The 26,685-nt window shown below is 46.7% G+C and overlaps 1 protein-coding gene across 1 annotated transcript; it reads right to left on the bottom strand.

Annotated features, from left to right (window-relative positions):
* Window positions 1-22,414: 22,414 nt before the first annotated feature.
* On the bottom strand, window positions 22,415-23,392 carry LOC309549689 (E3 SUMO-protein ligase ZBED1-like; the record flags this gene model as incomplete). The annotated part of the gene is made up of 2 exons (XM_082250132.1): window positions 22,415-22,879; window positions 23,090-23,392. 2 exons carry the CDS (start codon window positions 23,390-23,392, stop codon window positions 22,415-22,417), a joined length of 768 nt encoding a protein of 255 aa, XP_082106258.1.
* Between the last annotated feature and the right edge of the window lie 3,293 nt (window positions 23,393-26,685).

Genomic DNA, 26,685 nt, shown 5'->3' with positions numbered 1-26,685 from the left:
GTTGGGTAGGTGACAATCCCTCTGCATCTAAGGCTACCTGAAAGCAGAATAAATAGACCAAATCATTAACAAACATCATGACTAAATATTTCAGATTAGTTTGACAACTTAACACCCCAAGCAGAACGTTGAAAAGTTTGATGTGCTTCTAATGAGTACTTGTTCATTGTAAGATTATCCAAGCTAGCAACACTTCTGATAATGGGTACATATTATATTGGTAGGACTAATATGACAAAGGCAAAAAAGATTCAACATGAAGGTGTTCCCAATTAACCCTGGTGTGGTAGGTTGTTTATGCTTTTGGTAAATCTGTTACTACACCAATGACTTTATACATCTACGTATGTTGTCTAAAATCTTGCCATCAATCGGCTAGAGGACAACCCAACCAAACGATACCCATGAATTTGGACCTGGAAAATCAAAGACTGGCCGGACTTTAAAGATCCTGGATGTTTTTGGAACATTAGTGGCACACCAAATTATAACATAATTCCCTGATGTTCAAGATAGAACTCTTGTTGTGCTGGTGCATCGTCAGAATGTCATAGCACTAATTTAACACACACAATGTAAGCCACATCTAGTCCAAAATCAATGCTACCATTGAAATGTTACATGTGCACCTTGTTCCCTTATATCACATACCACAGCACTGGATGCAGAATCGTCGCCAGCTCCTGATCCAACTCCAGCTGCAACGTCAAGAGGGGCCTGATGTTCTTTTAAAAACAAAAAAAAAAAAAAACATGTTTAGTACATAACCTTAGTCAGTAATGATTATGGCCAGATTGCCCTCCTAGCTTCATGAATGAAGCATTGAGGCCAAACATTCAAAAGTGCTTTCCTGGGCTCATAGGACACTTGCTAAACCCTCCCAAAGGTTAAGAAGGCTTGGTCTGCCTACTAATGACGGCACCCATTAATGCTGTCAACTGTGTTTTGCAGGGTAAACATCTAAAAGGCAACACTCTTTCATAAGAAAAAACATGTGTGTTAATGGGGTTAATAAGATTCCAAAAAACATTTGGCTAGACATACCAACACCTTCCTCCAGGCCTAGCTGCACTGGGTGTGTTCCCTGCTGCGGATCTTCTGTAAAGGACATAGCAATATGAGCTATCTTGGAAAAAAAAAAACATCTACATTGTTTGGCACAGTATGATATTGGACCTACCAGGAGGAGGGTCAGCACTGATGTCAACACCTGTGAGTCCGTCTGGTTCGCCAAGCTGCATGGGCTGTGGAGGGGCTGAGATCCGTGCTACAGATGAACAAATTGCAGGTTGGGGAAAACAAAAAAAGGACAATTGGAAGGGCAAGTATCACATTCTATTAATGTCACACATAGGATAGTAGTTAATCTTTTCCAAACAACTCACACAATTGACATCCAAGATAATATCCTACCTCGGTGCAAAGCATCCGAATCTAAGTCCTCTCTGGTAAAGATGGTATCAGGTCCTATGATGTTCAAGAAAGGTAATTGATAATCCCAGAGAGAACTTCGTGCACGTTCATCCAGCCGACCTTGTCGGTCATAAAGACCCTCCGCAGCCCATGCAATTAGCTTCTTCCGAACGGACCCACAGATGTCGTTGACCTTCTTCCGCACACTGTCACGGTGGCGAGGTGCTTCACCCAGTGCATTTACAGCATCCCGGATTTCATCCCACAATCTGTTCTTCTCTGTTACTGAGTAAGACGCGGCCCTGGTCCCATGTATCGCCTGATATCTGGCCATATAGGCGTGGACCAGGGCCCAGCACTGATTGTGGGTGAAACGGGGAAGCCGGGATAATGTGGACAAGCTGACTCTGGTGGACGGACCCGCTCCAGGACTACTGTAAGAAGAGCCAGCTTGTCCACTAGGTGTGTTACCACCTCCCCCGGCTTCCTCCTCCGGGATGGGGATGGTGGACTCCCTCATGGATACAGCTGGAGCCTCCCTCACACCAGAGCCAGACGATCTGCCCACCCTGCCCCCCCTGGCCACCCTGCCCCTTCTCATCCTTCCAGTGGGTGGGGCCATGGGAGCACGAGGTGGGCAGAGAATCTGGCTGTCCAGCAGCAGCAAAGAGCCCCAAACTCCTAAATCTGAAATGACAAAAGAGAAAACAGAAAAAACAGGATTTGCAGATTGCTCTTCATATACAGTATAATTAGTGAACAGTTACAGAACACACTTACCTAATGGCACAAACAGACTTGGTGGTGGTGGTGGTGGTAGTAGTGGGCAAAGAGCAGAAGAGGCTGCAAAGAAATGGAAAAAAAAAACACATAAGAAAACGCATATGGGTACAAATCACACGAGGCCCTCCAAACACTTACCTAATGGCACAAACACGGTGGTGGTGGTGGTGGTGGTGGCAAAAAAAGCAGAAGAGGCTGCAAAGAAATGGAAAAAAAAAAACACATAAGAAAACGCATATGGGTACAAATCACACGAGGCCCTCCAAACACTTACCTAATGGCACAAACACGGTGGTGGTGGTGGTGGTGGCAAAAAAAGCAGAAGAGGCTGCAAAGAAATGGAAAAAAAAAAAACATAAGAAAACGCATATGGGTACAAATCACACGAGGCCCTCCAAACACTTACCTAATGGCACAAACACAGTGGTGGTGGTGGTGGTGGCAAAAAAAGCAGAAGAGGCTGCAAAGAAATGGAAAAAAAAAACAAATAAGAAAACGCATATGGGTACAAATCACACGAGGCCCTCCAAACACTTACCTAATGGCACAAACACGGTGGTGGTGGCAAAAAAAGCAGAAGAGGCTGCAAAGAAATAGAAAAAAAAACACATAAGAAAACGCATATGGGTACAAAATCACACGAGGCCCTCCAAACACATACCTAATGGCACAAACACGGTGGTGGTGGTGGCAAAAAAAGCAGAAGAGGTTGCAAAGAAATGTAAAAAAAAACACATAAGAAAACGCATATGGGTACAAATCACACGAGGCCCTCCAAACACTTACCTAATGGCACAAACACGGTGGTGGTGGTGGTGGTGGCAAAAAAAGCAGAAGAGGCTGCAAAGAAATAGAAAAAAAAAAACACATAAGAAAACGCATATGGGTACAAATCACACGAGGCCCTCCAAACACTTACCTAATGGCACAAACACGGTGGTGGTGGTGGTGGTGGCAAAGAGCAGAAGAGGCTGCAAAGAAATAGAAAAAAAAAACACATAAGAAAACGCATATGGGTACAAATCACACGAGGCCCTCCAAACACTTACCTAATGGCACAAACACGGTGGTGGTGGTGGTGGCAAAGAGCAGAAGAGGCTGCAAAGAAATGGAAAAAATACACATAAGAAAACGCATATGGGTACAAATCACACAAGGCCCTCCAAACACTTACCTAATGGCACAAACAGACTTGGTGGAGGGGGGGTGGTGTAATCCTTTATAGGCAAAAGGAGGCTGCAAACATTAAACATACATGAGAAATCGCATGACCTACATACGTGCACATAATAAATTACAGTTATCAGGAAAGCAAAAATGGTGTCTTTGGAAGCTGGGAAGGTAAGGGGGCAGGTTTAGATGCCAAATCTAGACTGCACACCTTTAACAAACATGAGAAAACACATGTCCAAACCACATGCACATGGGGCCAACTGCCAATGATTAAAAGACACTTGAGGGGTTCCCAAGCTATTGTGGGTTGGAGGGGATTCACCATAGACAACTTAAGCACACCCAAGATAAGAACAAATTCTCTCCTTCCTTTTTTTTGGGAGAGAGAGATACAATTGTCTTACCTCCAGATAATGTAGGTTGTGGGTCACAGGGTCTTGCTAGCACATAAGAAACATCGATCTATAACATCCAGCAGCCATATTGGCCATGTGCTCCTTTTATAGCTGGCTCACAGGTGTGATAATTAGCGGCCGTTTCTATATATATCTGCGCATTCGCGAATTTGCGCGTTCAAAATGGAGGACGATATCCCAGACGCATTAGATGGTGCAATGCTGGCATTTATCGGTGCCTTGTTTGAGGAGGCCCTAGCACAGGAGGCAGCAGAAGGTGGGGAAGCTGCAGCAGAAGGTGGGGAAGCTGCAGCAGCAGCAGCAGCACCTCCAGCAGCAGCACCTCCAGTCCGTGTGCCCTTACCTCGCCAGCCACGCATTTTTGCTCCAAGGATCTATTTGGACAAGCTGCGGGATTCTGATGTCAGGAGGAAGTTCCGGCTCGAGCGAGGAACTATTCTACACCTCTACCAGCTCATAGCAGACAAAATTGACCCGGACACACAGCGCGGCCATGCAGTGCCCGGCATGGCCAGATTGCTGGCCACTTTGTATATTTTAGGGCGTGGCAGCTTCCAAGCCACTTCGGGAAGTATCATGGGCATTAGCCAGCCCACAGTTTCAAGGGTGTTCATGTTGGTCATTAATGCCATAGTCGATATAGTGCCCAATTTTATCCACTGGCCACAGAATGAAAATGAGTGGAATGAAGTCAAGTTGGGTTTCTACCTGCGGGCACACATGCCGCAAATCCTAGGGGCAATCGATGGCACCCACATAGCCATTAGGCCACCAAGGAGCCACGAAAGTGAGTACCGGAACCGCAAGCAGTACCACTCCGTGAACGTCCAATTAGTGTGTGACGCCAAACAGCGCATCATGAGTGTCAACACTGGTCACCCAGGGTCGTGCCATGATTCCAGTATGTTAAGAACCAGTACTCTGTACGAGGTGTTTGAAAGTGGACAAATGCCCCAAGGGTGGCTTATTGGTAAAGTATTTTGTCTTAACAACATAAACTGTAAGATTACATAGACATAGGAATAAGCTACATCGGTGTACACCCTGATTTAAGCAAAGCCTACCTAAAATGGATGTGTTAGGAGTTGTCAGGCTGTTCACACACAACCAGATCAGCAGCTTAGCAGCTCACAAAAGAAAGATTTGCAAAGTTGTCTTTGAGTCCAATGAAGGTGGTTAACCAATGTGTAAATGGTGTCCTCTAGCCACCCAAAGAAAACCTACAAATGATTCCAATGGTATTGCCATATCCCCAAAGTACTTTGCATAAGTGAGTCAATATTGGTTTCCTCACTCTAGTTGCAGATATATTCCAGAAGTAAGACCTAGGCTAATGTAATAGGAACAAAATAGGGGCCAAGTTGGAACTTGCAAGAGAAACCCACCACTTTGTGTGTCCTTTTTCCCATTTGTATTAGTGATTTAGGCAGTTAGACAGAGTTGAGATGTTTCATATGAGTTTTTGCAAACAGACGAGCAGGTTGTTTAGTAAAATGCCTAATTGTCTCCCATTTTGAGGAGTCATCTAAAGTCACATGATAGGAAGAACTAATGTATATTTTTCTTATTTTTCAGGGGATGCTGGTTACCCGCAGCTGACGTGGCTGATGGCTCCAATCAGGTACCCCCAGGGCCCAGCAGAGAGGAATTACAACAGGGCCTTGCGGAGAAGCCGGAGTATCATTGAGTTGACCATAGGTCTTCTCAAATCCCGGTTTCTCTGCTTGGCCCGGCCTGGGGGTGAACTCCTGTACTCTCCTACAAAGGCTTCCAAGATCATCCTGGCGTGCTGCGTGTTGCACAACATGTGCGTTGCCCGGGATGAATCTTGGGAGCTGACGGAGGAGAGGGAGCCAGAGGTCCGTCAGCCGGCGGCCCCCAGGCGGCGGAGCACCGCTGCCGGTATGGCCACCCGGAATACCCTGGTTGCTAGCCACTTTACATGTAAGTACTGTAACCGGTCAAGATAGGGCATGTGTATTAATTAGCTAGTTAGCAGAGGTGCCACTCACAGGGAGACAGAGGGTCATTATCATCTGCCAATGACACTTGCCATTGTAGATAAAGTGTAGTCAACATTGGTAAAATTGTGTTACTTGAGCAAAAACATGCACCTCTAACCATAAACATGTTGGTATTGTGAATTGTAAAGGGCTGAGAAGAGCTGGCAGGTGTTTATTTGTGTCTATGCCACCTGTGTAGTTATTGATAACATGAACGGCTGCTTGGTATCTTATGGTGTTGTAATTTTCCGGAACATCAACATCTTGGAATCATGGCACGTACCATGGGAAGCCTGTGGTGATGGGCTGTCTGGCGTCACAGGTGTGTATTCAAATGTTTACATTAATGATTTCTGGTTTGTGTAAGTTGGCATAAAATGTGTTATTTCACTCGTGATGTCGAAATTAAATGAAGTTCAGAATGAAGCAAACAGGCATTAAGATGTGATTTTCATAATGAAATGTCTTATCCTTTGTTTTATTTTTCCAGGAGTGGTACTGCTTGCGGGTGTAGGTGGTAGAAACCCACCTTGATGGACTCCACTCATCTTCTTTTGTGGTCAGTGGATATTTGGTAAGGCACATGGCCAATGACCAACATGAACACCCTGGAACTTCGAAAGTGGCTTGGAAGCTGACCAGCAACCTTGCCATGCCTGTCCCCTATGAGCTGGTAGAGGTGCAGAATGGATTCTGAACTCTGCCTGAAGTTGTGGAAGACATCAGAATCCCGTAGCCATGGAGCAAAGATCGTGGTCTGGCGCTGTAAAGGCACACGGACTGGAGAGTGACAATATTATTTTGCTGCATCCCTCCTTCTGCTGTCATTCTCAAATAAATAAAGACTTTAGAATTGAACATGTGTTTTTTTGTTTTGTGTGGGTGCCTACAGACAAAAGGGCCATCCACACTGTAAGATTTAGAGAAAACTTTATCCTTCAGATTGACATTTTCTATGTAGTGCAAGGGCCTGCCTGATTGCATCCAAATTGAAAGTGTTGAGGTTTGAGCTTATATTATATGGTTTGGTTAAGTCTACAGGAAAAAGTCTAGAAAAATTGTTAGTGTATGGCCCATTAAGCTGCCAAGGCCGGAGTTTTGCACTTTGCATGCTGCTTGTACTGGTGATGTGAGGGGTTGTAATGTAGAGTAGGGATGTGACAGTGTTGTGTTGAGGTGTGAGGCAAATGTAGTGTTGGACTATGAGGGTCTGTGTTGTTGAAATATGGAGAGAGTCCAATATCAGACACCTATTTTATTGGTCAAGAAATTGTAAGAACCATGGTAAATATGTAAAGAATTGCATCTCGATAAAACTAGGACCACACTCATAAAATCAAAATTGTGTTGTTTCCATTGATGTGCTTGAAATTTGGGTAGGACACCCCCCCCCCCCAAATTCAAGATAGTTAAAAAAAACTGTTAAAAAAAATGAGAGTGAAAAGAGATCCCAAGTGTAGTGATGTGATTTGAACCCATGACGTTGTTAACTGCAGTGAAGTTGCAAAGCACTTAGCTATTGTGCAGAATAAAGCTGTATGGTGGAAAAAAGGAGTGTGTTAAGGCTAAAAAGCACATATAGCTAAAGAACTAAACATTGTATGGAATGTGGGAAGAAGACCATGGTAAAATTGTGAGGTTTCATCTTGCCCTGAAGTAGGGTAGGGGTTTGGTCACTTGCCTTTGGTACTTTCAATCATAAGATCGATTCGACACACAGACAAGATCAAAAAAACACTTAAAATGGTGTAAGCTTGCAAGCGCTTCTGAGTGTAACATTATTTAGCAATATATATGATGTAATCCGTTACATTTTAGCAATATAAACAAAAAAAGAAAATAAAAAAAGTAGGTGGAGATGGTAAGCCTCGAACCTACAGCAGAGGGAGATGAATTACAGACGTGTGATGTGTGCACTAATCCACTAGCCCACATCGCTATGTGAAACTGCTATAAGCACGAAGACATAAGTTTGCGAATTGGCGAAGCCGCGATCGTAAGTGAATCCCGCTGACGGCGGAATTCATTATTGCTGTTTCACTAGCCAATTCGCCGCAGCGCCAGTTAATTGATTTGAACGCGGCGAAACTGAAACACGTCATAGATGTTTGAAGCTGCAGTTTCTTTAAATCCGGCCCCCCATGTGCCCCATCGTACGCCAACCTGTACCGGGGGGGGGGGGGGGGAGCGAGATTTCTTCTCCAGAGATGACATCAAGGAACTCTTATCTGGAGTCCTAATCTGGACAAGAATTATAGATGATGTCTTGCTTACATAGTTACATAGTAGGTGAGGTTGAATAAAGACAATAGTCCATCCAGTTCAACCTGGGTAGGTGTGTGTGGCTGTAATCATCTCACATAGCCCTTAATGTTCTGATCCTTGAGATGTAAGTCTAAGAGTCTTTTGAAAGCCACCATACTACCCGCAGAAACCACCTCTTGTGGTAGAGAATTCCACAATCTTGTAGCCCTAACAGTAAAGAACCCCCAGAAAGTTTGAGACGAGGTGATTCTTTTCGTCGGAAGGGGAGGAGTCTGGATATGGCCACGTGAGGATGCGTTGAGCTGTGAGCTCCTGATTCCCCCACGCCTAACCCGGCTACTGACGGCGCACCTTCAAGCGGCATGACCCCCGGTAGAAAACGCGGTACATGCTCAACAGCCCGCACACCGGCCAAACAGAAGGAAGGAGAAGCGATAGCCCAGTACTTTCGTACACCATCGCTAGCAACCACCTCGGACCCGGACGCCAGCATAGCGGGTGAGTGCAGACAGATACGGAGTGCAGAGACTACACTAACAAACACTAAGCACGCCCCTGAGATGGACACATATTCTGGCTTGGCACATACAGACCCCCAACAGCAAGCGATGGCATTGCAACCAGACCTGGAGATCCGGGCACTGTTGAAGGCTCTTCCAACCCGTGCAGAGATAGAATCCCTAGTGCTCCGGATAGAAGACACACACCGCCGTGATTTTCAGGCAGTAAGAGCCGACGTGCAGGCAGTGTCCGAAAGGATTCAGGCAGGGGAGCAAACAATCAACACACTAGAGACACGGGTAGCAGCCCTGGAAAATGCCCAAAGAGACTCTGCAGAGACGGCTATATCCTTTCAGCTACATATGGAAGAATTAGAGGATAGGAGTCGCCGTAATAATCTGCGGCTCCGAGGCATACCGGAGGCCGCAGACAGAGAGGATTTGCGGGAAACAGTGGCTGCCATTTTTCAAAAAATGTTGGGGTCGGCCAATCCGGGGACAGTGGAAATGGACAGAGTCCATCGTATATTGGGCTCTAAGCCCACTAAGGTTGACAGGCCACGTGATGTAATTTGCAGGGTACATTACTATACCCAAAGAGAGGCTATACTGCGGAAAGCATGGGAGCTTGGGGCAGTGGACTTTGAAGGAGACGCTATTAAAGTTCTACCTGACCTATCAAGAGCAACACTGCAGCGGAGGGCTCTCCTTCGCCCAGTGTTAGATGCTGCCCGCCAAGCGGGATGCACATATAGGTGGGGATACCCGCTTGCAGTCTTCTTTAAGAAAGATATGGCTACATTTACTCTGCGGTCCCCTGCAGGGCTACCAGCTCTTTTTACATTTATAGGAATCAATCCTATTCGGATCCCAGACTGGCTGGTTATTCTGCCTAGACCGGGAGGTAGGCAGACAGAAGAGGCTGGACACAGAGGATCTAATATTATACAGCAGAGGCCACAGAGAGGGCCCCAAGTGGAGTCGATAGAGGAGTCGCACAAATCGCACAAATCATAAACATCAATACTCAACAAATTTCATAAAAAAGCAATACTACAATACTACAATTTTTTTTTTTGTTTTTGTTTTTTGCGTCTGTGAATACGGAACTTTTTTTTTTTTTGTTTGGAGAATATTGATTTTGACAAATTCGAAATACTAGGAATTAATTTAATTTTGGGAGGGATGCGGGGGGGAGGGAGGGGAGGGACTACCTGATGTTTTTCTCCTATGCCTGGAATCTTCCCTCTACCTTTTTTTGTTTTTTTTTTGCCAGGAAGACGGGAAAGTTTTGTTTGACTAATTGCAAATGGACTCAAATATATGACGATCCGGTAGGGGAGGGGGAGGGAGAATATTTAAACGGGGAAGGTAATTCTTATCAAGCTGTGTATGTAAAGACAGAGGTAGGGAAGAGAACTGGACAAATAGAGAGTGGGAGTCCTCCTGATTTGTTTTCTTTCTCTTTTTTTTTTTGGGGAGGAGGTACAGTGAAAGATTAAGTAAACGAAAAAGGTTCCCTTCAAGTGTTAATCGGTGGTACCTAACTTTTTGTTTTGGGTCCATCTATCTACTCTCCCCCTCCATCCCTCCCCCCCTCCTATCTTCCCCTCCCTACCTAACACCTTCACCCCCCCCCCTCCCCCCCTCCTCCCCATTTTCCTTTACCACCCCCCCCCCCCCCCACCCCTTCTTCCCTTTTTTTTTTTTTTTTTTTTTATATATTTATAGCCAAGGAGGCAAGAGGTAATAAGTAAATAGGTAATAAGAGAGTATTGCAGGATGAAATAGGAATGAAGGTGCAACAAAAAAGTTATATACTGGTTTAAACCAGATAATAGGAATAGTTGGGTCGGGTGGGGGGACTGGAGATCCCTCACGGGCTGTCTCCAACCCCTGTACATTTGAGGCACGCGTCCGAGTTTACGGTCTAATAGGCCACCGGACGCCTACACGCCTCTTTTTTTTTTTATTCCTTTTTTTTTTTTAAAGGAATTTTTTTTAAAAGGAATTTCTTTGTGTATTTTGTGTATTTTCCTTTTTTCTTTTTTTTTTTTTTTTTTTGTTTTGTTTTGTTTTTCCCCAAAACCACAACATGGATACAATCAAAATATGCTCACTAAATGTTAAAGGTCTAAATATCCCTGAGAAAAGAAAGATGTTGTTTTCGGATCTAAAAAACGCACACATTGATATAGCTTATATACAAGAAACCCACTTTAAAGAAACTAAAGCAACTCTACTTAGAAGCAGACTCTACCCTCTGATATATCATTCCACGAATCAGAATGGTAAAACTAGAGGGGTATCAATTATGATTTCCGGACAAGTACCATGGTCATGTTCGCAGGTTGAAGCGGATCCAGAAGGCAGATTTATTTTCCTGAAAGGAAATATAGGGACAGTCAGGGTAACACTTGCCTCAATATATACTCCAAATACACATCAAGACGCCTTTATGACGAAATGTCTTGATCAGCTTCAAGAGTTCCAGGAAGGCCAGCTCATACTAGGGGGAGACTTAAACATGTCCCTTATACCTTCGGAGGATACATCATCAGGTACATCCTCACTGCCGCCTAGGGTCAGGAAGAGGGTGGCGACAAAAGTGCATAGGGCACAACTAATAGATGCATGGCGATTACTACACTCCGGAGAAAAAGACTACACTTTTTACTCACCACCACATGCATCATACTCTCGGATAGATTATTTTTTTATCCCACATTCACAACTACATTCAATACAGTCAGTAATAATCGGACCCCTAACATGGTCAGATCACGCACCCTTGACACTTGCATACAAGCTACAAGACACACCATTAACGAGATCACAGACATGGACCATGAATCAGAGTCTTTTACAGGACACCACAATTACAACTGAGGTAGAAAAGGAACTAACATTATACTTTCAAACCAATACAGAGAGGGATACAGATCTAGGGGTGATATGGGAGGCTCACAAGGCGGTGATTAGGGGAATACTCATCAAGCACGGGACACGGCTAAAGAGACTCCGTACACAACAGATGACCCAACTTCTTCAATCCTTACATGACTTAGAATCACGGCATAAACATGCTCCTAATGCGGAACTTGGGGAGGAACTCTCCACAGTCCGGAAACAGATAGTGGACCTCCTCCAATATAAGGCGAAGATAGCAATACAGAGAGGCCGAAAGGTGATGTACGAGTCAGGAGACAAATGTGGGAAAATATTAGCCCGTACCCTACGTAACGACAGGATGAAAACATTCATTCCCAAACTTGTGTCCCCGACGGGTCAGAAAATAGAAAAACCAGAGGACATAGTTAGAGAATTCAGGAACTATTACCAGACACTATACAATTTAAACCCGCAGTCAGTACAACCAAATTAATTGGTTGAATACCTTAACAAATCAGACATGCCAAGTGTATCAGAGGAGGTGAGAGAGGAGCTATCCGTTGATATATCTATGGAGGAGTTACAGACAGCAATTAAGAACACTAAAACAGGGAAAGCACCAGGACCAGACGGATTACCAATTCAATATTACAAGACATTTCTCCCAATCCTTGGCCAACAGATGGTTGATTTATTCAACAAATCTGGATTAAACTCACCCCTACATAGAGACACATTACGCGCACACATATCAGTAATCCATAAAGAAGGAAAGGACCCAACAGCATGCGCTAGCTATAGACCCATATCATTACTTAACGTAGACCTGAAATTATGCTCTAAGATTATTGCTACTAGGCTACAAACCTACCTACCTCCTCTGATACATCTGGACCAGGTGGGTTTTGTACCCACGAGAGAGGCACGCGACAATACTGTGAAAGCCTTAAATCTTTTACACTTAGCACGTGATTCTAAACAGGTATGCACTTTTGTAAACACAGATGCAGAAAAAGTATTTGACCGGGTTAACTGGAACTTCTTGTTCAAAGTGCTAAAATATGTGGGGGTAGGAGAAAAGATGAGAGATTGGATATCAAAATTGTATTCAACTCCCACAGCCCGGGTTAAGGCAAACGGGGTATTGTCAGAGGAGTTTAACATCACAAACGGAACAAGACAGGGCTGCCCACTATCGCCCATACTATTTACACTCTCTCTAGAGCCCTTTCTGAGTACCATCCGGAACAACCCAGACATAAGCGGAATAAAAGTAGCAAATACACAGCAAAAAGTCTCGGCATATGCAGACGACATGCTTCTTACACTGACAAAACCCCTGGTCTCCATCCCAAATCTATTACAGGAGTTTCGGCAGTACGGAGCAATATCCAATTTAAAGATTAATCTGGGCAAGTCCGAGGCTATGGGAATAGGGATTCCTACATCCCTTACGGCACAACTAAACACAAATTTCAACCTGAAATGGACAAAGGTAGCACTAAAATATTTGGGGATTTTATTACCCCCAGAACCATCTAAAGTTTATATGCTTAATTTCCCACCGCTTCTGAGCAAAATTAATGATCAATTACGTGGATGGCATACAGGACTTAGTTCCTGGTTTGGAAGATGCAATATACTGAAAATGACCGTACTGCCGAGATTCCTGTATCTACTTCAGGTCCTACCCATTTCGATTCCACCTGACTTTTTCCGACAGATACAGTCAGCATTTGCAAGATTTATCTGGTTTCAACAGAGACCAAGACTACAAAAAACATTAATATCATTACCAAAGAAATATGGAGGACTTGCGGTCCCAGACATATCCAGATATCATCAGGCAGTACATCTCGCCAGGTTTATAGACTGGTGCCGACATACCGAGACCAAAATATGGCCAAACAGAACAAACGCAGTGTGAAATACTATTGAATAGATCGCCATGGTGTCTGGGTTATTTACCTCCAGATATGATGCGACATCCGACAGTTGGGATAACGATTCGCATCTGTGCAAAACTTTTCCATAACTCAGATCTCTCTACAAAATATTCACCAATATCACCAATATTGGGGAATCCACAATTCACCCCGGGATACCAAGATGGCCAGTTTTGTAATTTGAGAAAGGCTGGGATATTCCAGGCCTCTCACTTCTTAGTGACAGGTGCATGGGTGACGGCAAATAACCTGACTTTGGCAGAAGGGGGGTATGGATTAGACCCTTGGAGAGCATCTCAATTAAAACATTTCTTAAAATCCCTACCCCCCCTGAAGAATTTGACAGGCCCCTCACCACCTTCGAGAATATGTGTGTTCAGACAGGGGGGATATCCCACGTACTCTCAAAAATTTATGCCTTGATAGTCACACCATCTGCAGAATATAGGCCACAATACATTACTAGCTGGGAGAAAGAACTGAAATATAAATTTACAGAAAAACAACTTCAACACTAGGGCTGTGCATCTTCACTTACCTCACGATTCGATGCGATTACGATTATTAGGGTCGCGATTCGATACGATTCGATTCCGCGATGCATCACGATTACTGCCCAATGCCCATGCCCAGCCCACTGCCCAATGGTTTTCAAAACTTTATCAAAAAAAACAAACAATCAAGCAGTCACAAATAAAAGAATCCTTTTTATTTTCATTTGCTTCAAAGGACACTTTCCTGGACCCTGTCATGGCCTGCAAGCCCTGCATACTTTAGTGCACTTGCACTGCAAACATATAGGAAGGTCTGAAAATGCAAACAGCATAGCAGAGACAGACAACAACACTAGTATTTTACTAGAAGTAACAGTAAAATTAGTAAAAAACTGTAGTAGTGCAGTTTACTGCTTCATAAAAGAAAATATTAATATAAGCCAGGCCTACCACCATTTAAAGTACAACTAAAGGCAAAACTTGGATAAAGTTTGGCCTATAGTTGTACTTTAAGGCAAGCCAAGATAGAAGAAGCCAGCCAGCCAAGCTAATATTCTTGTGAAAATGGTCATCATAAATTCCCACAAAACATTATATATAAATCCTTTTTTCCCTTACGTCCTCCGACGGTCGCCGCCATCTTCATATTCGTCATAATGGGGTATTAGACTTTGCTCCGAAGGAGTAGCTAGGCAACAGAATATGTCAATATAAAGGCTTTTAACATATCCCACCCCCAGGGGGTGGTCCCCTCAGTCAATACCCTCCTACTTCCTGTATCCATACTTCAGTTTCAATGTCTAGCTTGTCAGGAGTAGCTGGATCTCTCTATGCTGGGGCATTTTGTCTCAGCTTTTATTTTCTCTTTGATTTTCTTTGAGTTTTTTTCTCTTGCTTTATTCAGCTGTTATTTTTTCAGCGTTAGTTAGTTCTTCTGATGAAGAGGATCATGCGGGCTGGGTCTCGGGCTGATCCCCCTGGTCGCAGGTTGTGGGTCGGTGGCTTCCCAGCCTGCCATCGAGCGTTCAGCCAGGTATCGCTCCTGGCGCAGTGAACGACCCATCCCTGTTCGGTGCAGGGATGCTTGGTGAGGTGGCTACCTCACTGGACGCTGTGCGGTTTCTTAACCCACCATTATGCTGCGTCCTGGATGCGACTCTCCTTGCCTTGTGTGCAGCGGTTTGTTCGCCTGTGCGGGTTCCCCACGCCATCCGTGGAGGTAAGTGTATTTATGTGGGGACCTGTCTGTTTTGGGAGGGCTGTCAGTCTGGGACTGTGTTACCCTGCCTGTGTTCACACTGTGGATTTGTTTGTCCCTGTCTCTCTGGCTGCATGCTGTGGGCTATAAGGAGGGGGGCTGTGCTGCACTGTCTGTGTCAGCCTGTGTATGTGTGAAGGCTGTGTGCTGTGGGACATGCTTTTGACCATGTTGGGGCACTTTACAGCGATCGCTGCGGCGATCCGCCATGTTTTTTTGCATGGGTGGTGTTACATGCATCACTGTAGTGGGGGAGCGGTGGTTTCGGCGCCAAACGACGCCATTTTGCCTGCACTCGCCCAGCCGCATGTTTTAACTGCGGGCGGCCATTTTCTTGTAGCCTTCCATAGGCTTTAACAGAGCGCCCTGATTGCATCACTTCCTCTTTCTTGATGTGCACGATCGAGGCGGCAGCTACAGCGAGGTCTCCTTCAGGTTTTTACCCTTTCTGATCTTCCTTTATCCATTGCCTGGGTTCTGTGTCTTCCCTGTGGGGGTCTCAATTGTGCTGTGTGTGTGTGCGGTGGGCTGCGCTCGCTGCGCTTGTTAAAGGGGCAGTTAACCCCTTCTTGGCCAGCAATAATTTTTGGGCAATGGATTCTCAGGAGGGCAAATTTCCTACCACATTGATGGGTAGTCAGGGGACTGCTGTTTCCCCCCCAGGGGGAGATTTGGCTGCGATTGTGGCTAATCTGGCAGCACAGGTGCAAATGCTGGTGGCTGCTCAATCCACAAAAAGGTCCAGAGATTCAATTTCCTCTGGTTCAGAGGGTGATGGTGCAGGGGCTGGTATGGCCGGGGTCTCCTTATCAGGGTCCCGTTCCTCCCTGGATCTTGTGGGGTCCAAGGTGGAGGCTGAGGTTGAAGGGGTGGATGATTCTCCCCCTGGCTCGTCTGAAGAGCTTGCACTCATGGATGAAATGGTTGCTTCTATTAAGCATACGCTGCGCTTGCAGGATGAACCGTGTCCACCTGCTGCCTTGGCAGCTTATGGGACAAAGAGACGGCGCAAAACATTGCAGGTTTTTCCCTGCATGGATGATTTTCAAAACGCTGTTAAGGAACAATGGCGTAATATCCGCAAGCCTTTTGCTGTACCCAGTAGGTTCAAATTGCGTTATCCTTTCACGCCCGCTACTGACGAGCGTTGGTGTGTACCACCTCCGGTGGATCACGCGATCGCGGTTTTGAATAAGTCCACTGCGATTCCTGCTGAGGATACCCCGGTGTTCCGGGATGCCACGGACAAGAGGCTGGAGTCTCTTGCCCGTCATACCTATTCTATTATGGGTTCTATGTTGAAAGCTCTGTTTGCTTCCCTTATGGCGGCCCAGGCGGTCGCGAGTTGGACGCAGGTGCTTAGACGCGTTTTAGTGGCTGATTCCGCCCCACAGGCGACATTGGACATGGTGGATCAAATCCATCAGGGTGTCATGTATTTGTGCGATGCGGACTTGGATATGGTCCCGTTGGCCGCACGGGTACACGGTGTGGCGGTGCTGTCTCGCCGTTTGGTTTGGTTAAAGTATTGGTCGGTGGACCAATCTTCGCTCAAGACCTTAGCCAATCTACCTTATGACGGTTCTCGCCTTTTTGGCGAGTCCTTGGATACTCTGTTAAAGGGGATCACAGGGGGTAAGAGTACGCTCTTGCCCTAATCCCAAAAGGCTAAGGCGGCTCCTGGTAAGAAGCATGCTTCTTTTCGGCCCTCTCAGGGGTCCTTTCGTGCCTTTCGGCCGCATTATAAGGGCAAGCCGTTCAAAGGTCAGGGCTCCCAAAAGAAGCCGTGGACAGGTAAGCAGAAGTCCGGCCAGTCCGGATCCGCTGCCCACAACAGTGCGGCCTGAAGGGGCGCCCTCACCCGGTTCTGGGGTGGGGGGACGCTTTCTCGGTTTTCCACAACCATGGCTGACCCGTGTTCGGGACAAGTGGGTTCAGGAAATCGTTCGATCTGGTTACAAGATCGAGTTTCTTTCTCGGCCGGAGAGCAGATTTTTTCCCTCAAATCTTCAACTGTCTCCGGAGCGTTTGCGGGATCTGCACCTAGCGGTGCGGGACCTGAGGGCTCAGGGAGTGGTGGTTCCGGTGCCTCATCGGGACAGATTTCGGGGGTTCTATTCCAATCTGTTCACCGTGCCCAGGAAGGAGGGCAAGGTACGTCCAATTCTGGACTTAAAGGCTCTGAACCGCTTTGTGCGGGTTCGCAAGTTCCGCATGGAATCTCTGCGGTCGGTGGTGGCTGCCCTGGTTCCGGGGGAATTCATGGCCTCCATCGACTTGAAGGATGCGTACCTTCACATCCCGATTTTCGAGGGTCACCAGAGGTACCTTCGATTCGCCATTGCGGATGATCACTACCAATTTGTGGCGTTACCTTTTGGCCTCGCTTCGGCTCCGCTGGTTTTCACCAAGGTGCTTGCACCACTGCTGGCCTTGTTAAGGGCCAAGGGCATCTCTGTCCTGGGGTATCTGGACGATATTCTGGTTCGGTCTGCGACCAGCCAGGGTCTGGAGACGGATCTGTCCGTCACGGTGCAGACTCTACAGGAGTTTGGTTGGACGATAAATTATCCAAAGTCGACGCTGTGTCCGTCGGTTCGTCTTCCCTATTTGGGGATGATCCTGGACTCGGTCCAGGCGAAGGTCTTCCTGCCGGACGACAAACTCAAGATTCTTCAGGGAGAAGTCCAGTCCCTCAGGGACGTTCCGTGCTCATCCCTGCGGAAGTGCATGCGGTGTCTGGGACTGATGGTCTCGGCTTTCGAGGCGATTCCCTTCGCCCATTTCCACACGAGGAGTCTCCAAGCGGAGATCCTGTCCAGGTGGGACGGGCGTCCGCAATCTCTGGATATCCAGATTTTGTTGAGCCATCGCACCAGAAGAGATCTTCTGTGGTGGCTCCAGTCCCCGGCGGTGTCGGAGGGAAAGTCTTTTCGTCCTCTTTCATGGACGGTGATCACCACGGATGCCAGCCTGTCGGGGTGGGGTGGTGTTCTGGGCGTTCTGTCCGCCCAGGGGACTTGGTCGGAGGAGGAATCCTCCTTTCCAATCAACATTCTGGAGTTGCGTGCGATAAATCTCTGCCTTCAATGTTGGACGGACAGGCTGCGCGGCTGTCCGGTTCGGGTGCAGACGGACAATGCCACGGCGGTGGCTTATGTCAATCACCAAGGGGGCACCAGGAGTGCCCGAGCAGCTCAAGAAGTGGCCGACATTCTTTCTTGGGCCGAGACTCATGTCCCGGCGATATCGGCGGTGCACATTCCGGGGGTGGAGAACTGGCAGGCGGATTATTTGAGCCGCCAGACCCTGGATCAGGGGGAATGGTCTCTCCACCCGGATGTCTTCCAGATGTTGTGCGCGAAGTGGGGTCTCCCGGATGTGGACCTGTTCGCGTCTCGTCTGAACAACAAGGTGAAAAGGTTCGTGGCAAGAACGCGCGATCCTCGGACAGACGCGTCAGACGCGTTAGTAGCCCCGTGGCATCAGTATCGGCTGCTGTATGCGTTCCCGCCGATTCAATTGCTGCCCAGGTTCCTTCGCAGGTTGTACTCAGAACCACACACAGTGATTCTTGTGGCACCGGACTGGCCTCGCCGGCCCTGGTACGCGGACCTCGTGAACCTGGCGGTCGACGCTCCTTGGCGTCTGCCTCTTCGAGAAGATCTCCTGTCTCAAGGGCCGATATTCCATCCTGCTTTACAGTCGCTGGCTTTGACGGCCTGGCTGTTGAGACTGAGGTCCTGAAAGATAGGGGTCTTTCTCCGGAGGTCATTCACACTTTGATTAACGCGAGGAAGTCTTCCTCGGGGAAGGTATATCACCGTGTTTGGAAGGCCTATTTTGCCTGGTGTGAGTCCAGGGGGTTTTCACCTCGCACATACTCTGTGTCTAGGGTGTTGTCCTTCCTTCAGACGGGTGTCGACCAGCGTCTGGCGCTGGCTACGGTCAAGGGTCAGGTATCTGCGCTGGCTGTTCTCTTTCAACGTCCTGTGGCGTCTAACTCTTTGGTTAGTACCTTTGTTCAAGGGGTGCGACATCTGGTCCCTCCTAGGAGGGATCCTTTACCCCCTTGGGACTTGAATCTTGTTCTGTCCGTGCTACAACATGCTCCCTTTGAACGGATCAGGAAGATCTCGTTGCCCATGTTGTCCAAAAAGTCGCCTTTTTGGTGGCGATCACTTCGGCTCGTAGGGTTTCGGAGCTGGCAGCTTTGTCCTGCAAGTCTCCGTATCTGGTCATTCATCTGGATAAGGTGGTCTTGCGACCTAACCCTTCTTTTCTTCCGAAGAGAGTTTCGGAGTTTCACATCAATGAGGACATTGTCCTGCCTTCGCTCTGCGCGAAGCCCAAACATCCGAAGGAGGTGGAGCTGCATTCCTTGGATGTTGTTCGGGCGATTAGGGTTTACCTGAAATTGACTGAATCTTTCCGCAAGTCGGATTCCTTGTTTGTCCTTCCTGAGGGACCTCGGAAGGGCATGGCTGCGTCGGCCTCTACCATCGCCAAATGGATCAGACAGACTGTTGAACAGGCCTATGCTTTGAAGGGGAAAGTTCCCCCTGTGCCTGTGAAGGCGCACTCTACGAGATCTCTGAGTACGTCTTGGGCCTGTCGGCATGGGGCTTCTGTGGCCCAGGTGTGTAAGGCGGCGACTTGGTCGACCGTGCACACTTTCACAAAATTCTACAGAGTGGATGTTCAGGCATCGGCAGATGCTTCCTTTGGCCGCAAGGTTCTAAGTGCGGCAGTTCCTTAGAGCTCTTTGTATGGGCTCCTTGGCTGTTTGGGATACATGTTGTTATCCCTAGGTTATTTGTTTTTCCTGGGTCATTGCTTCCTTTGAGCAAGTTTTTTCTTCTGTGCCCAGCTGGTTTCCTTCCTTTGGTAAGGTTCCTTTCTCTGATGTGGAGACTGCGTTGCCTTTAGGCGCGGCTGCGTTTCCCACCCCTCATGTTTGCACTGCTTTGGGACGTCCCCATTGTGACGAATATGAAGATGGCGGCGACTGTCGGAGGACGTAAGAGAAAACGGAATTTTTGTAAAATCTTACCTGTAAAATTCCTTTCTCTGAGTCCTCCGACAGTCGCCGCCCCGGCCCCTCTTCTGGGGTTTGGTTGTATACTCTACTGCTATTCCACTGAAACTGAAGTATGGAATACAGGAAGTAGGAGGGTATTGACTGAGGGGACCACCCCCTGGGGGTGGGATATGTTAAAAGCCTTTATATTGACATATTCTGTTGCCTAGCTACTCCTTCGGAGCAAAGTCTAATACCCCATTGTGACGAATATGAAGATGGCGGCGACTGTCGGAGGACTCAGAGAAAGGAATTTTACAGGTAAGATTTTACAAAAATTCCGTTATGTGAATATGCATTGCAATAAATTCCAGGTGTGCCATAACCTGTCCTCTACAAAACAGAGCACTTCCAGACTAGTAGCAAACATCAAGGGTGAACCTGGCAATAGTGCACTGCTGCATAACTTCCATGTTCACCGTGATGTTTGTTTCCCTCTGCAACTGCCAGTCAACTCAAGTGAGTTGATGGATTGGCTGCTAGAGGGGAGTTACACAAATATAAGCTTTAAGCTTATCAATTCACTTATTTCACTTTTATGTCACTTACTTTACAGAAAACGTTACCTGTCCTGCAGACAGTCTCTGTCTCTACCACGATTGAACCCAACTGAAGCCAAGCCAAAGCCACCATTAAAGGAAGGAAAACCCTTGACAGAGTAAATCATCAACTAAAGCTTAAACCTTGAGTAAATCTTCATGGGATCACAAAAAAACACACAACACGATTGTCTGCATCAGAATCATGAGAACTGAAGAAAGGTTTGGCATTGCCACACTGGTACAACTCAAGGCATATAGGTTAGGTCAGGTTTGTGTGTATTTGTGATCCAGTAAAGATTTAATCAAGGTTTTACGCTTCAATGTATGATTGATTTAATCTTTCAAGGATGTCCTTTCCTGTACTGTGGCTGCCTGGCTTGCCTTCAGTTGTCTAGAGATACATTTTTACCTTTAGTATTTGTTTGGTTGAGGGAACCCCCTACACTTGCTATTGCTACAGAGTACAACAGACCAGCAGACAGACATGCGTTGCAATAATTTCCAGGTGTGTGCCATAACCTGTCCTCTACAAAACAGAGCACTTCCTGACTAGTAGCAAATATCAAAGGTGAACCTGGCAATAGTGCACTGCTGCATAACTTCCATGTTCACCGTGATGTTTGTTTCCCCCTGCAACTGCCAGTCAACTCAAGTGAAGTGAGTTGATGGCTGCTAGAGGGGAGTTATACAAATATAAGCTTAAGCTTAAAAAATTATCAATTCACTTGGACCATTTTTGAAAACAAGCCATTCTCCATCTCTCCAGTGCCAGAAAAGCTGTAAAAAATATAAAATGTTCCAGGTTCACTGCGATTGTGTGTGCCCCTGCCATTGCCAGTCAACTAAACACAACACAGTGTGTGTGTGTGTGTGTCGTGACTCGTGAAAGCTTATACGCCTCAGCATCAACTCAACACACACACACACTATGTGTGTGTGTGTGTGTGTGTGTGTGTGTGTGTGTGTGTGTAGAGTTAATGCTAGAGCTGCGTTATAAGCTCTTGAGTTGTCACGACAGTCAGTCAGTCACGTTACAGAAAGAAAACTTTACCTGCACTGCAGTGCACTGAGCAGCACTCTACCATGTCGATTACATCTGTAACTGAAGCCAAGCTAGCCAACAAGCCACCATTAGAGGAAGGAAAATCCTTGAGAGAATAAATTGTAAACTGAAGCTTAACCTTGAGGAAATCCTATGGGGGTCACATTCACAAACTTACAAATATAGTATATTACACAAGAATCCACAATTGGTGTTTGTGATCCAATAAGATAAGATTTACTCGAGGTTAAGCTTCAAATGTACAAGTTATTTCTCTCAATGATTTTCCTTCCTATAATGCTGCACTGTGGCTGGCTTGGTGTCAGTCAGTTGTCTAGAAGAAAATACACTTTAATATTATTTATTTGGTTGAGGGTTAAATGAACCCGTAGTACTTGCCTATGCCTAGACACTTTTAGTGTGAAGCAACGGAACGGATTATGGATTGGAAATGGACACATTGGACAGGACAATCTTCAAAAACAAACCATCAGTGCTATAAAGCTATAAAACAAGACTGGTGATGTGACTGACTGGTGACTGGCGGCAGACTGAATTAGTAATTACTAATTCATTTAAAAACATGAATTAGTAATTATTTCAGTGCTTAGCATTTGGGAACATGTAGGTTTTTCTGTAAGAACACTAGATGATCCACATGCTCAGGTTTAAGACTGCTTCTTTTCGCTGTTATAACATCTCCTGCAGTAGAGAAAACCCGCTCTGCAGATACACTTGTACCTGGGATACACAAGTATTGCTTTGACAGCTGAGAGAGGAGGGGGAATATGACCTCATGCTCACGCCACCATTTTAAAGGGTCCTCAGTGAGAGGCAGAGGTGGGGCTTTACAATATTTTTCCATTTCGTCTTCTGCCTTGGCATAGGGGGTCTTAGGTTCTATTGCACCATCAGTGAAAGACTGCCCCAGCAAAGTCATGAGCAGCGATGTTGTGGCCTTTTTTTTGGGAGGAGAATGGCTGTCCTCAATGGGTGTTGTTTCTGTTTCTTCTTCCAAAGTTGCTTTTTCCCTAGGCACTTCATCCACATTTGTCCTTCTATTAGATGTAATCTGTGTGTTTGAACAAAAGATAATAGTATAAGAAGAGCTGAACTGACTAAGAGTGTGATTCATTGATGAGGTGTGGGAAACTGCACGGTAATCCATACCATACAGTTCCACTTCCCACACCGCATCAGTGAATCAGGGCATGTTATTACACAACACAATGTAGCTGAGCTTCTAGCTGTCTGGCAGGAAACATGATGAAATTCTAATTACCTCCAAAGATGCAGCCTCCTCAGTCACTCCTTTGTATATCTCCGATCTCTCCTCCTCTGTGAGAATAAAAGGCAGTCCTTTAAAGCGAGGATCCAGAGCAGAGGCTGTATGAAGGATCTTCTTCTCTGCCTCACTGCTGTACCTCTTCAGGAGATCTGTTTTGATTGCATTCTTGATCTCATGGGTCATGGCTGTGTCTCCCATGGTGTCTGTCATGCTCTGGAGCAGTTGTGCATTTAGAGGGGCAATGAGAGACACTGTTGGGTTGCGCTCTTCTGACATCAGCAAGGTTGCATCCTTCATTGGCTTTAATGCACTCACAGCGTCCTCTGCATTTAACACATCTGTTTCATTGAGAGTGCAGAGATCAGACTCTCCTTTTCTGACTTCTGGAGACAGCAAGGTGGCACAAACTGCAGGTTGTTGTTCTAAGAACCTCTCGACCATGTCATATGCGCTGTTCCACCTTGTTGGCACATCAGTTATTAGCTTATGATTCTTCAGGCCCAGACATTTCTGTTTCTCTTTTAGACAGTGGCTTGCTCTAGTGCTGCGATGGAAGAATGTGGATATTCGTCGCACTCTGGCGAGAAGCCTGGAGAGCGTGGCCCCTTTCAGTGCCCGCTGACATGCAAGATTGAGTGTATGGGCAAAACATTTAACATGAGGAAATTTACCAACTTGAGCTGCAACTATCATGTTCGCCGCGTTGTCGGTCACAAGCACTACAGATTTATCAGACAGCTGCCATTCTTCCACAACATGAGACAGTAACTCTGCCAGATGAGCACCTGTGTGAGACTCATAAATGGCTCTTGTTTGCAACACATGTGACAAGACCTGCCAGTCCTTAGTAACGTAATGTGCTGTTATTGTAACATAGGACTCCGTTGTGACTGACGTCCAGTGGTGGCACTGCTGGTGGCGACAGGTGTTTCTAACTCAGAGTGAAAACGGCTAACATGGTTTCTCAAGTTCGTAGTATTCCCTAGGTATTTAATTTTTGTGTGACAAGCTTTACATACGGCGTGTGTCTTGTCCAACTCACGCTTCCCTGTGTGTTCGTAAAATCCGAAATGTGCCCAGATGTTTGCTCTTAAAACGCTAGGTGCATTTTTTATCTCTCAATCTTTTTCTCCTTCTGCCATATTTACCACCATACTACCACGTATGTGACAGAGACGGATGACGTAAGTTGCCAAACTCTGTCAGTGTTTAAAAAAAAATAAAAATAAAAAACTTGTAAACTAAGCCGCAACAAATCAACCAAGCAACATATTTCATAAAATATGACTGTCTGTCTGTCAGACTCCCTTGCATGCACTGAGCCAAAACCCCCGGGGCCCCCCTTACCCCACAGCTGCCTGTGACAGTGACAGCGACACTGACAGAGACCCCCTTCCCCCCACAGCTGAGCTGACTGCAGCCTGACACACTGACAGAGACCTGGGTGGATGTCCCACACCTTCCCCAATCCCCCACAGCACTGACAAACACTGAGAGTGAGTGAGTCCCCCCCCCTTGCCCAGACCTCCACACTGACAGAGACCCTGGAAGTCCCACACCTTCACCAATCCCCCACAGCACTGACAAACACTTGAGTGAGAGTGAGTCCCCCCATTGCCCAGACCCCCACACTGACAAGAGACCTGGAAGTCCCACACCTTCCCCAATCCCCCACAGCACTGACAAACACTTGAGTGAGAGTGAGACCCCCCCTTGCCCAGACCCCCACACTGACAGAGACTAGTTGGATGTCCCCCACACCTTCCCCAATCCCCCACAGCACTGACAAGCACTGAGTGAGTCCCCCCCTTGCCCAGACCCCCATAGCTGACTGACACTGACACTGACAGAGACCCCCAGGCCCCCACTGACTGACCCCCCTGGCTGCCAGACTGCCACAGCAGAACAGTACCCCCGGGCCCCGACCGACCGCCCCTGTCCCAGGCCCCCCCCCCCATCACAGACATCCCCCAGAGATACAGACGAGAGACCCCCATGAATGATAACACAATTATTTGTTCGGACATACCTGCTGTGTGACTGTTTTGGTTGTTGTGCACTGCATTGCAGAGGAGGACAGGTGCTGTGCTGCTCTCTGGGCTCTGTGGCGGGCGGTTGGCGTCACTGGCAGTGGCGTGGCGGCTGGGCCTCCAGGGCCTGTCGGCTACGGTGAGGTGAGGTGAGGCTGGCGGCGCTGGCTGGCTGCGATGGGGACGCACTTGGGGCTCCTCGCTCCTGTGTGTGGACTCACTGGACTGGCGGCTTCTGGCTTGGATGGCTGGCTGGCTGGCTTCTAGGCCGCAGGTGGGACGCCGATACACGCGGGGGATGTCTTGCTGCGCCTCGGCCCGGGTCAAAGAGGTGGAAGGGGAGGGGCGGAGCCTTTTTATTAAGCTCCCGCCACTAACCCACCAATCAGCTGCCGATCCTGCGATCTTGTGAATTTTTTTTTTTCCCTTGCGCGATAGGGTGTGGCCACGGCTGATGACGTCACCTCGTATAATTGATTATGCCGGCAGCCCGCATCGATGCAGAATCGCGAAGGGTCGAATCGCGATGCATCGATCTTTCGATTATATTCCCCAGCCCTATTCAACACATAATGAAATTTACATTTAAATCTTCAATTTGCACACGCATTCAGGAGACTAACTTTAAATTACTATCTAGGTGGTACTACACACCGACACGCCTACATATATTTAACCCACAAGTATCGGAAAGATGTTGGCGTTGTCAGAGAGAAAAGGGGACCTTACTACATATTTTCTGGGAATGCCCTAAGCTTGAGAGATTTTGGAGTCAAATACGGGAGATAACACAGAAATTTACCGAATATAGAATACCCGAGGGACCTCTATTCTTTCTTTTTCATGCATTGGATATAACAGGTAAACAATATAAACAATCCATTATACCTCATTTACTGGATTCTGCCAAAGCTTGCATACCTCTTCGATGGCGGGACTCTAACCCCCCGACCATTAGTATGTGGCGGAACAAAATAGAAGAAATAAATACGTTCGAATGCATGATTTATTCAGCACAAGGCCGACAGGAACAACATAGTAAAAAATGGACACTGTGGAACCAGTTCATAGAAACAGGTGAAGGGAAGGCGTTGCTTATGGATCCATAGTGATATGGAGACGAGGAAACCCTTGTTGGGTGGGGGGGGTGGGGGGGTGGGGGGAGGAGGGGAATTTGCCCTTCCCCCCCTTTTTTTTTTTTTCACTGAGAATAAAATAAGACTCTGATGGAACAGAGAATACACAAAGAGAGAAGCAAGAAGGATTGGTGGAAACACGAACCAAATAGCACAGTCAAGGGGGAACAAGGGAATAGTGAAGGCACACACACAATCACAAGGGTGAGACACAAGGAGGTTAAGAGGATGGTTAATGATAAACACAAAAGAGAACACTTGAACAAGGAAAACGCAGACAGATCAAGAGATCACCTGATTACAAGGTAACACGAGGGCACTGAGACACAAATTTTTTTTTTTTTTCCGTTTTTCACAAGTAGGTTAAGAAGATGGTCATGATAAACACAAAAGAGAACACTCAGAACACTTAGAAAAAGGAACA

Source organism: Pelophylax lessonae (genome assembly GCF_965119305.1).
Source record: "Pelophylax lessonae genome assembly, chromosome: 3".
Lineage (NCBI taxonomy): Eukaryota > Metazoa > Chordata > Amphibia > Anura > Ranidae > Pelophylax > Pelophylax lessonae.
The sequence above is the reverse complement of the archived record's forward strand: the minus strand, read 5'-3'. Positions and strand labels throughout refer to the sequence as shown.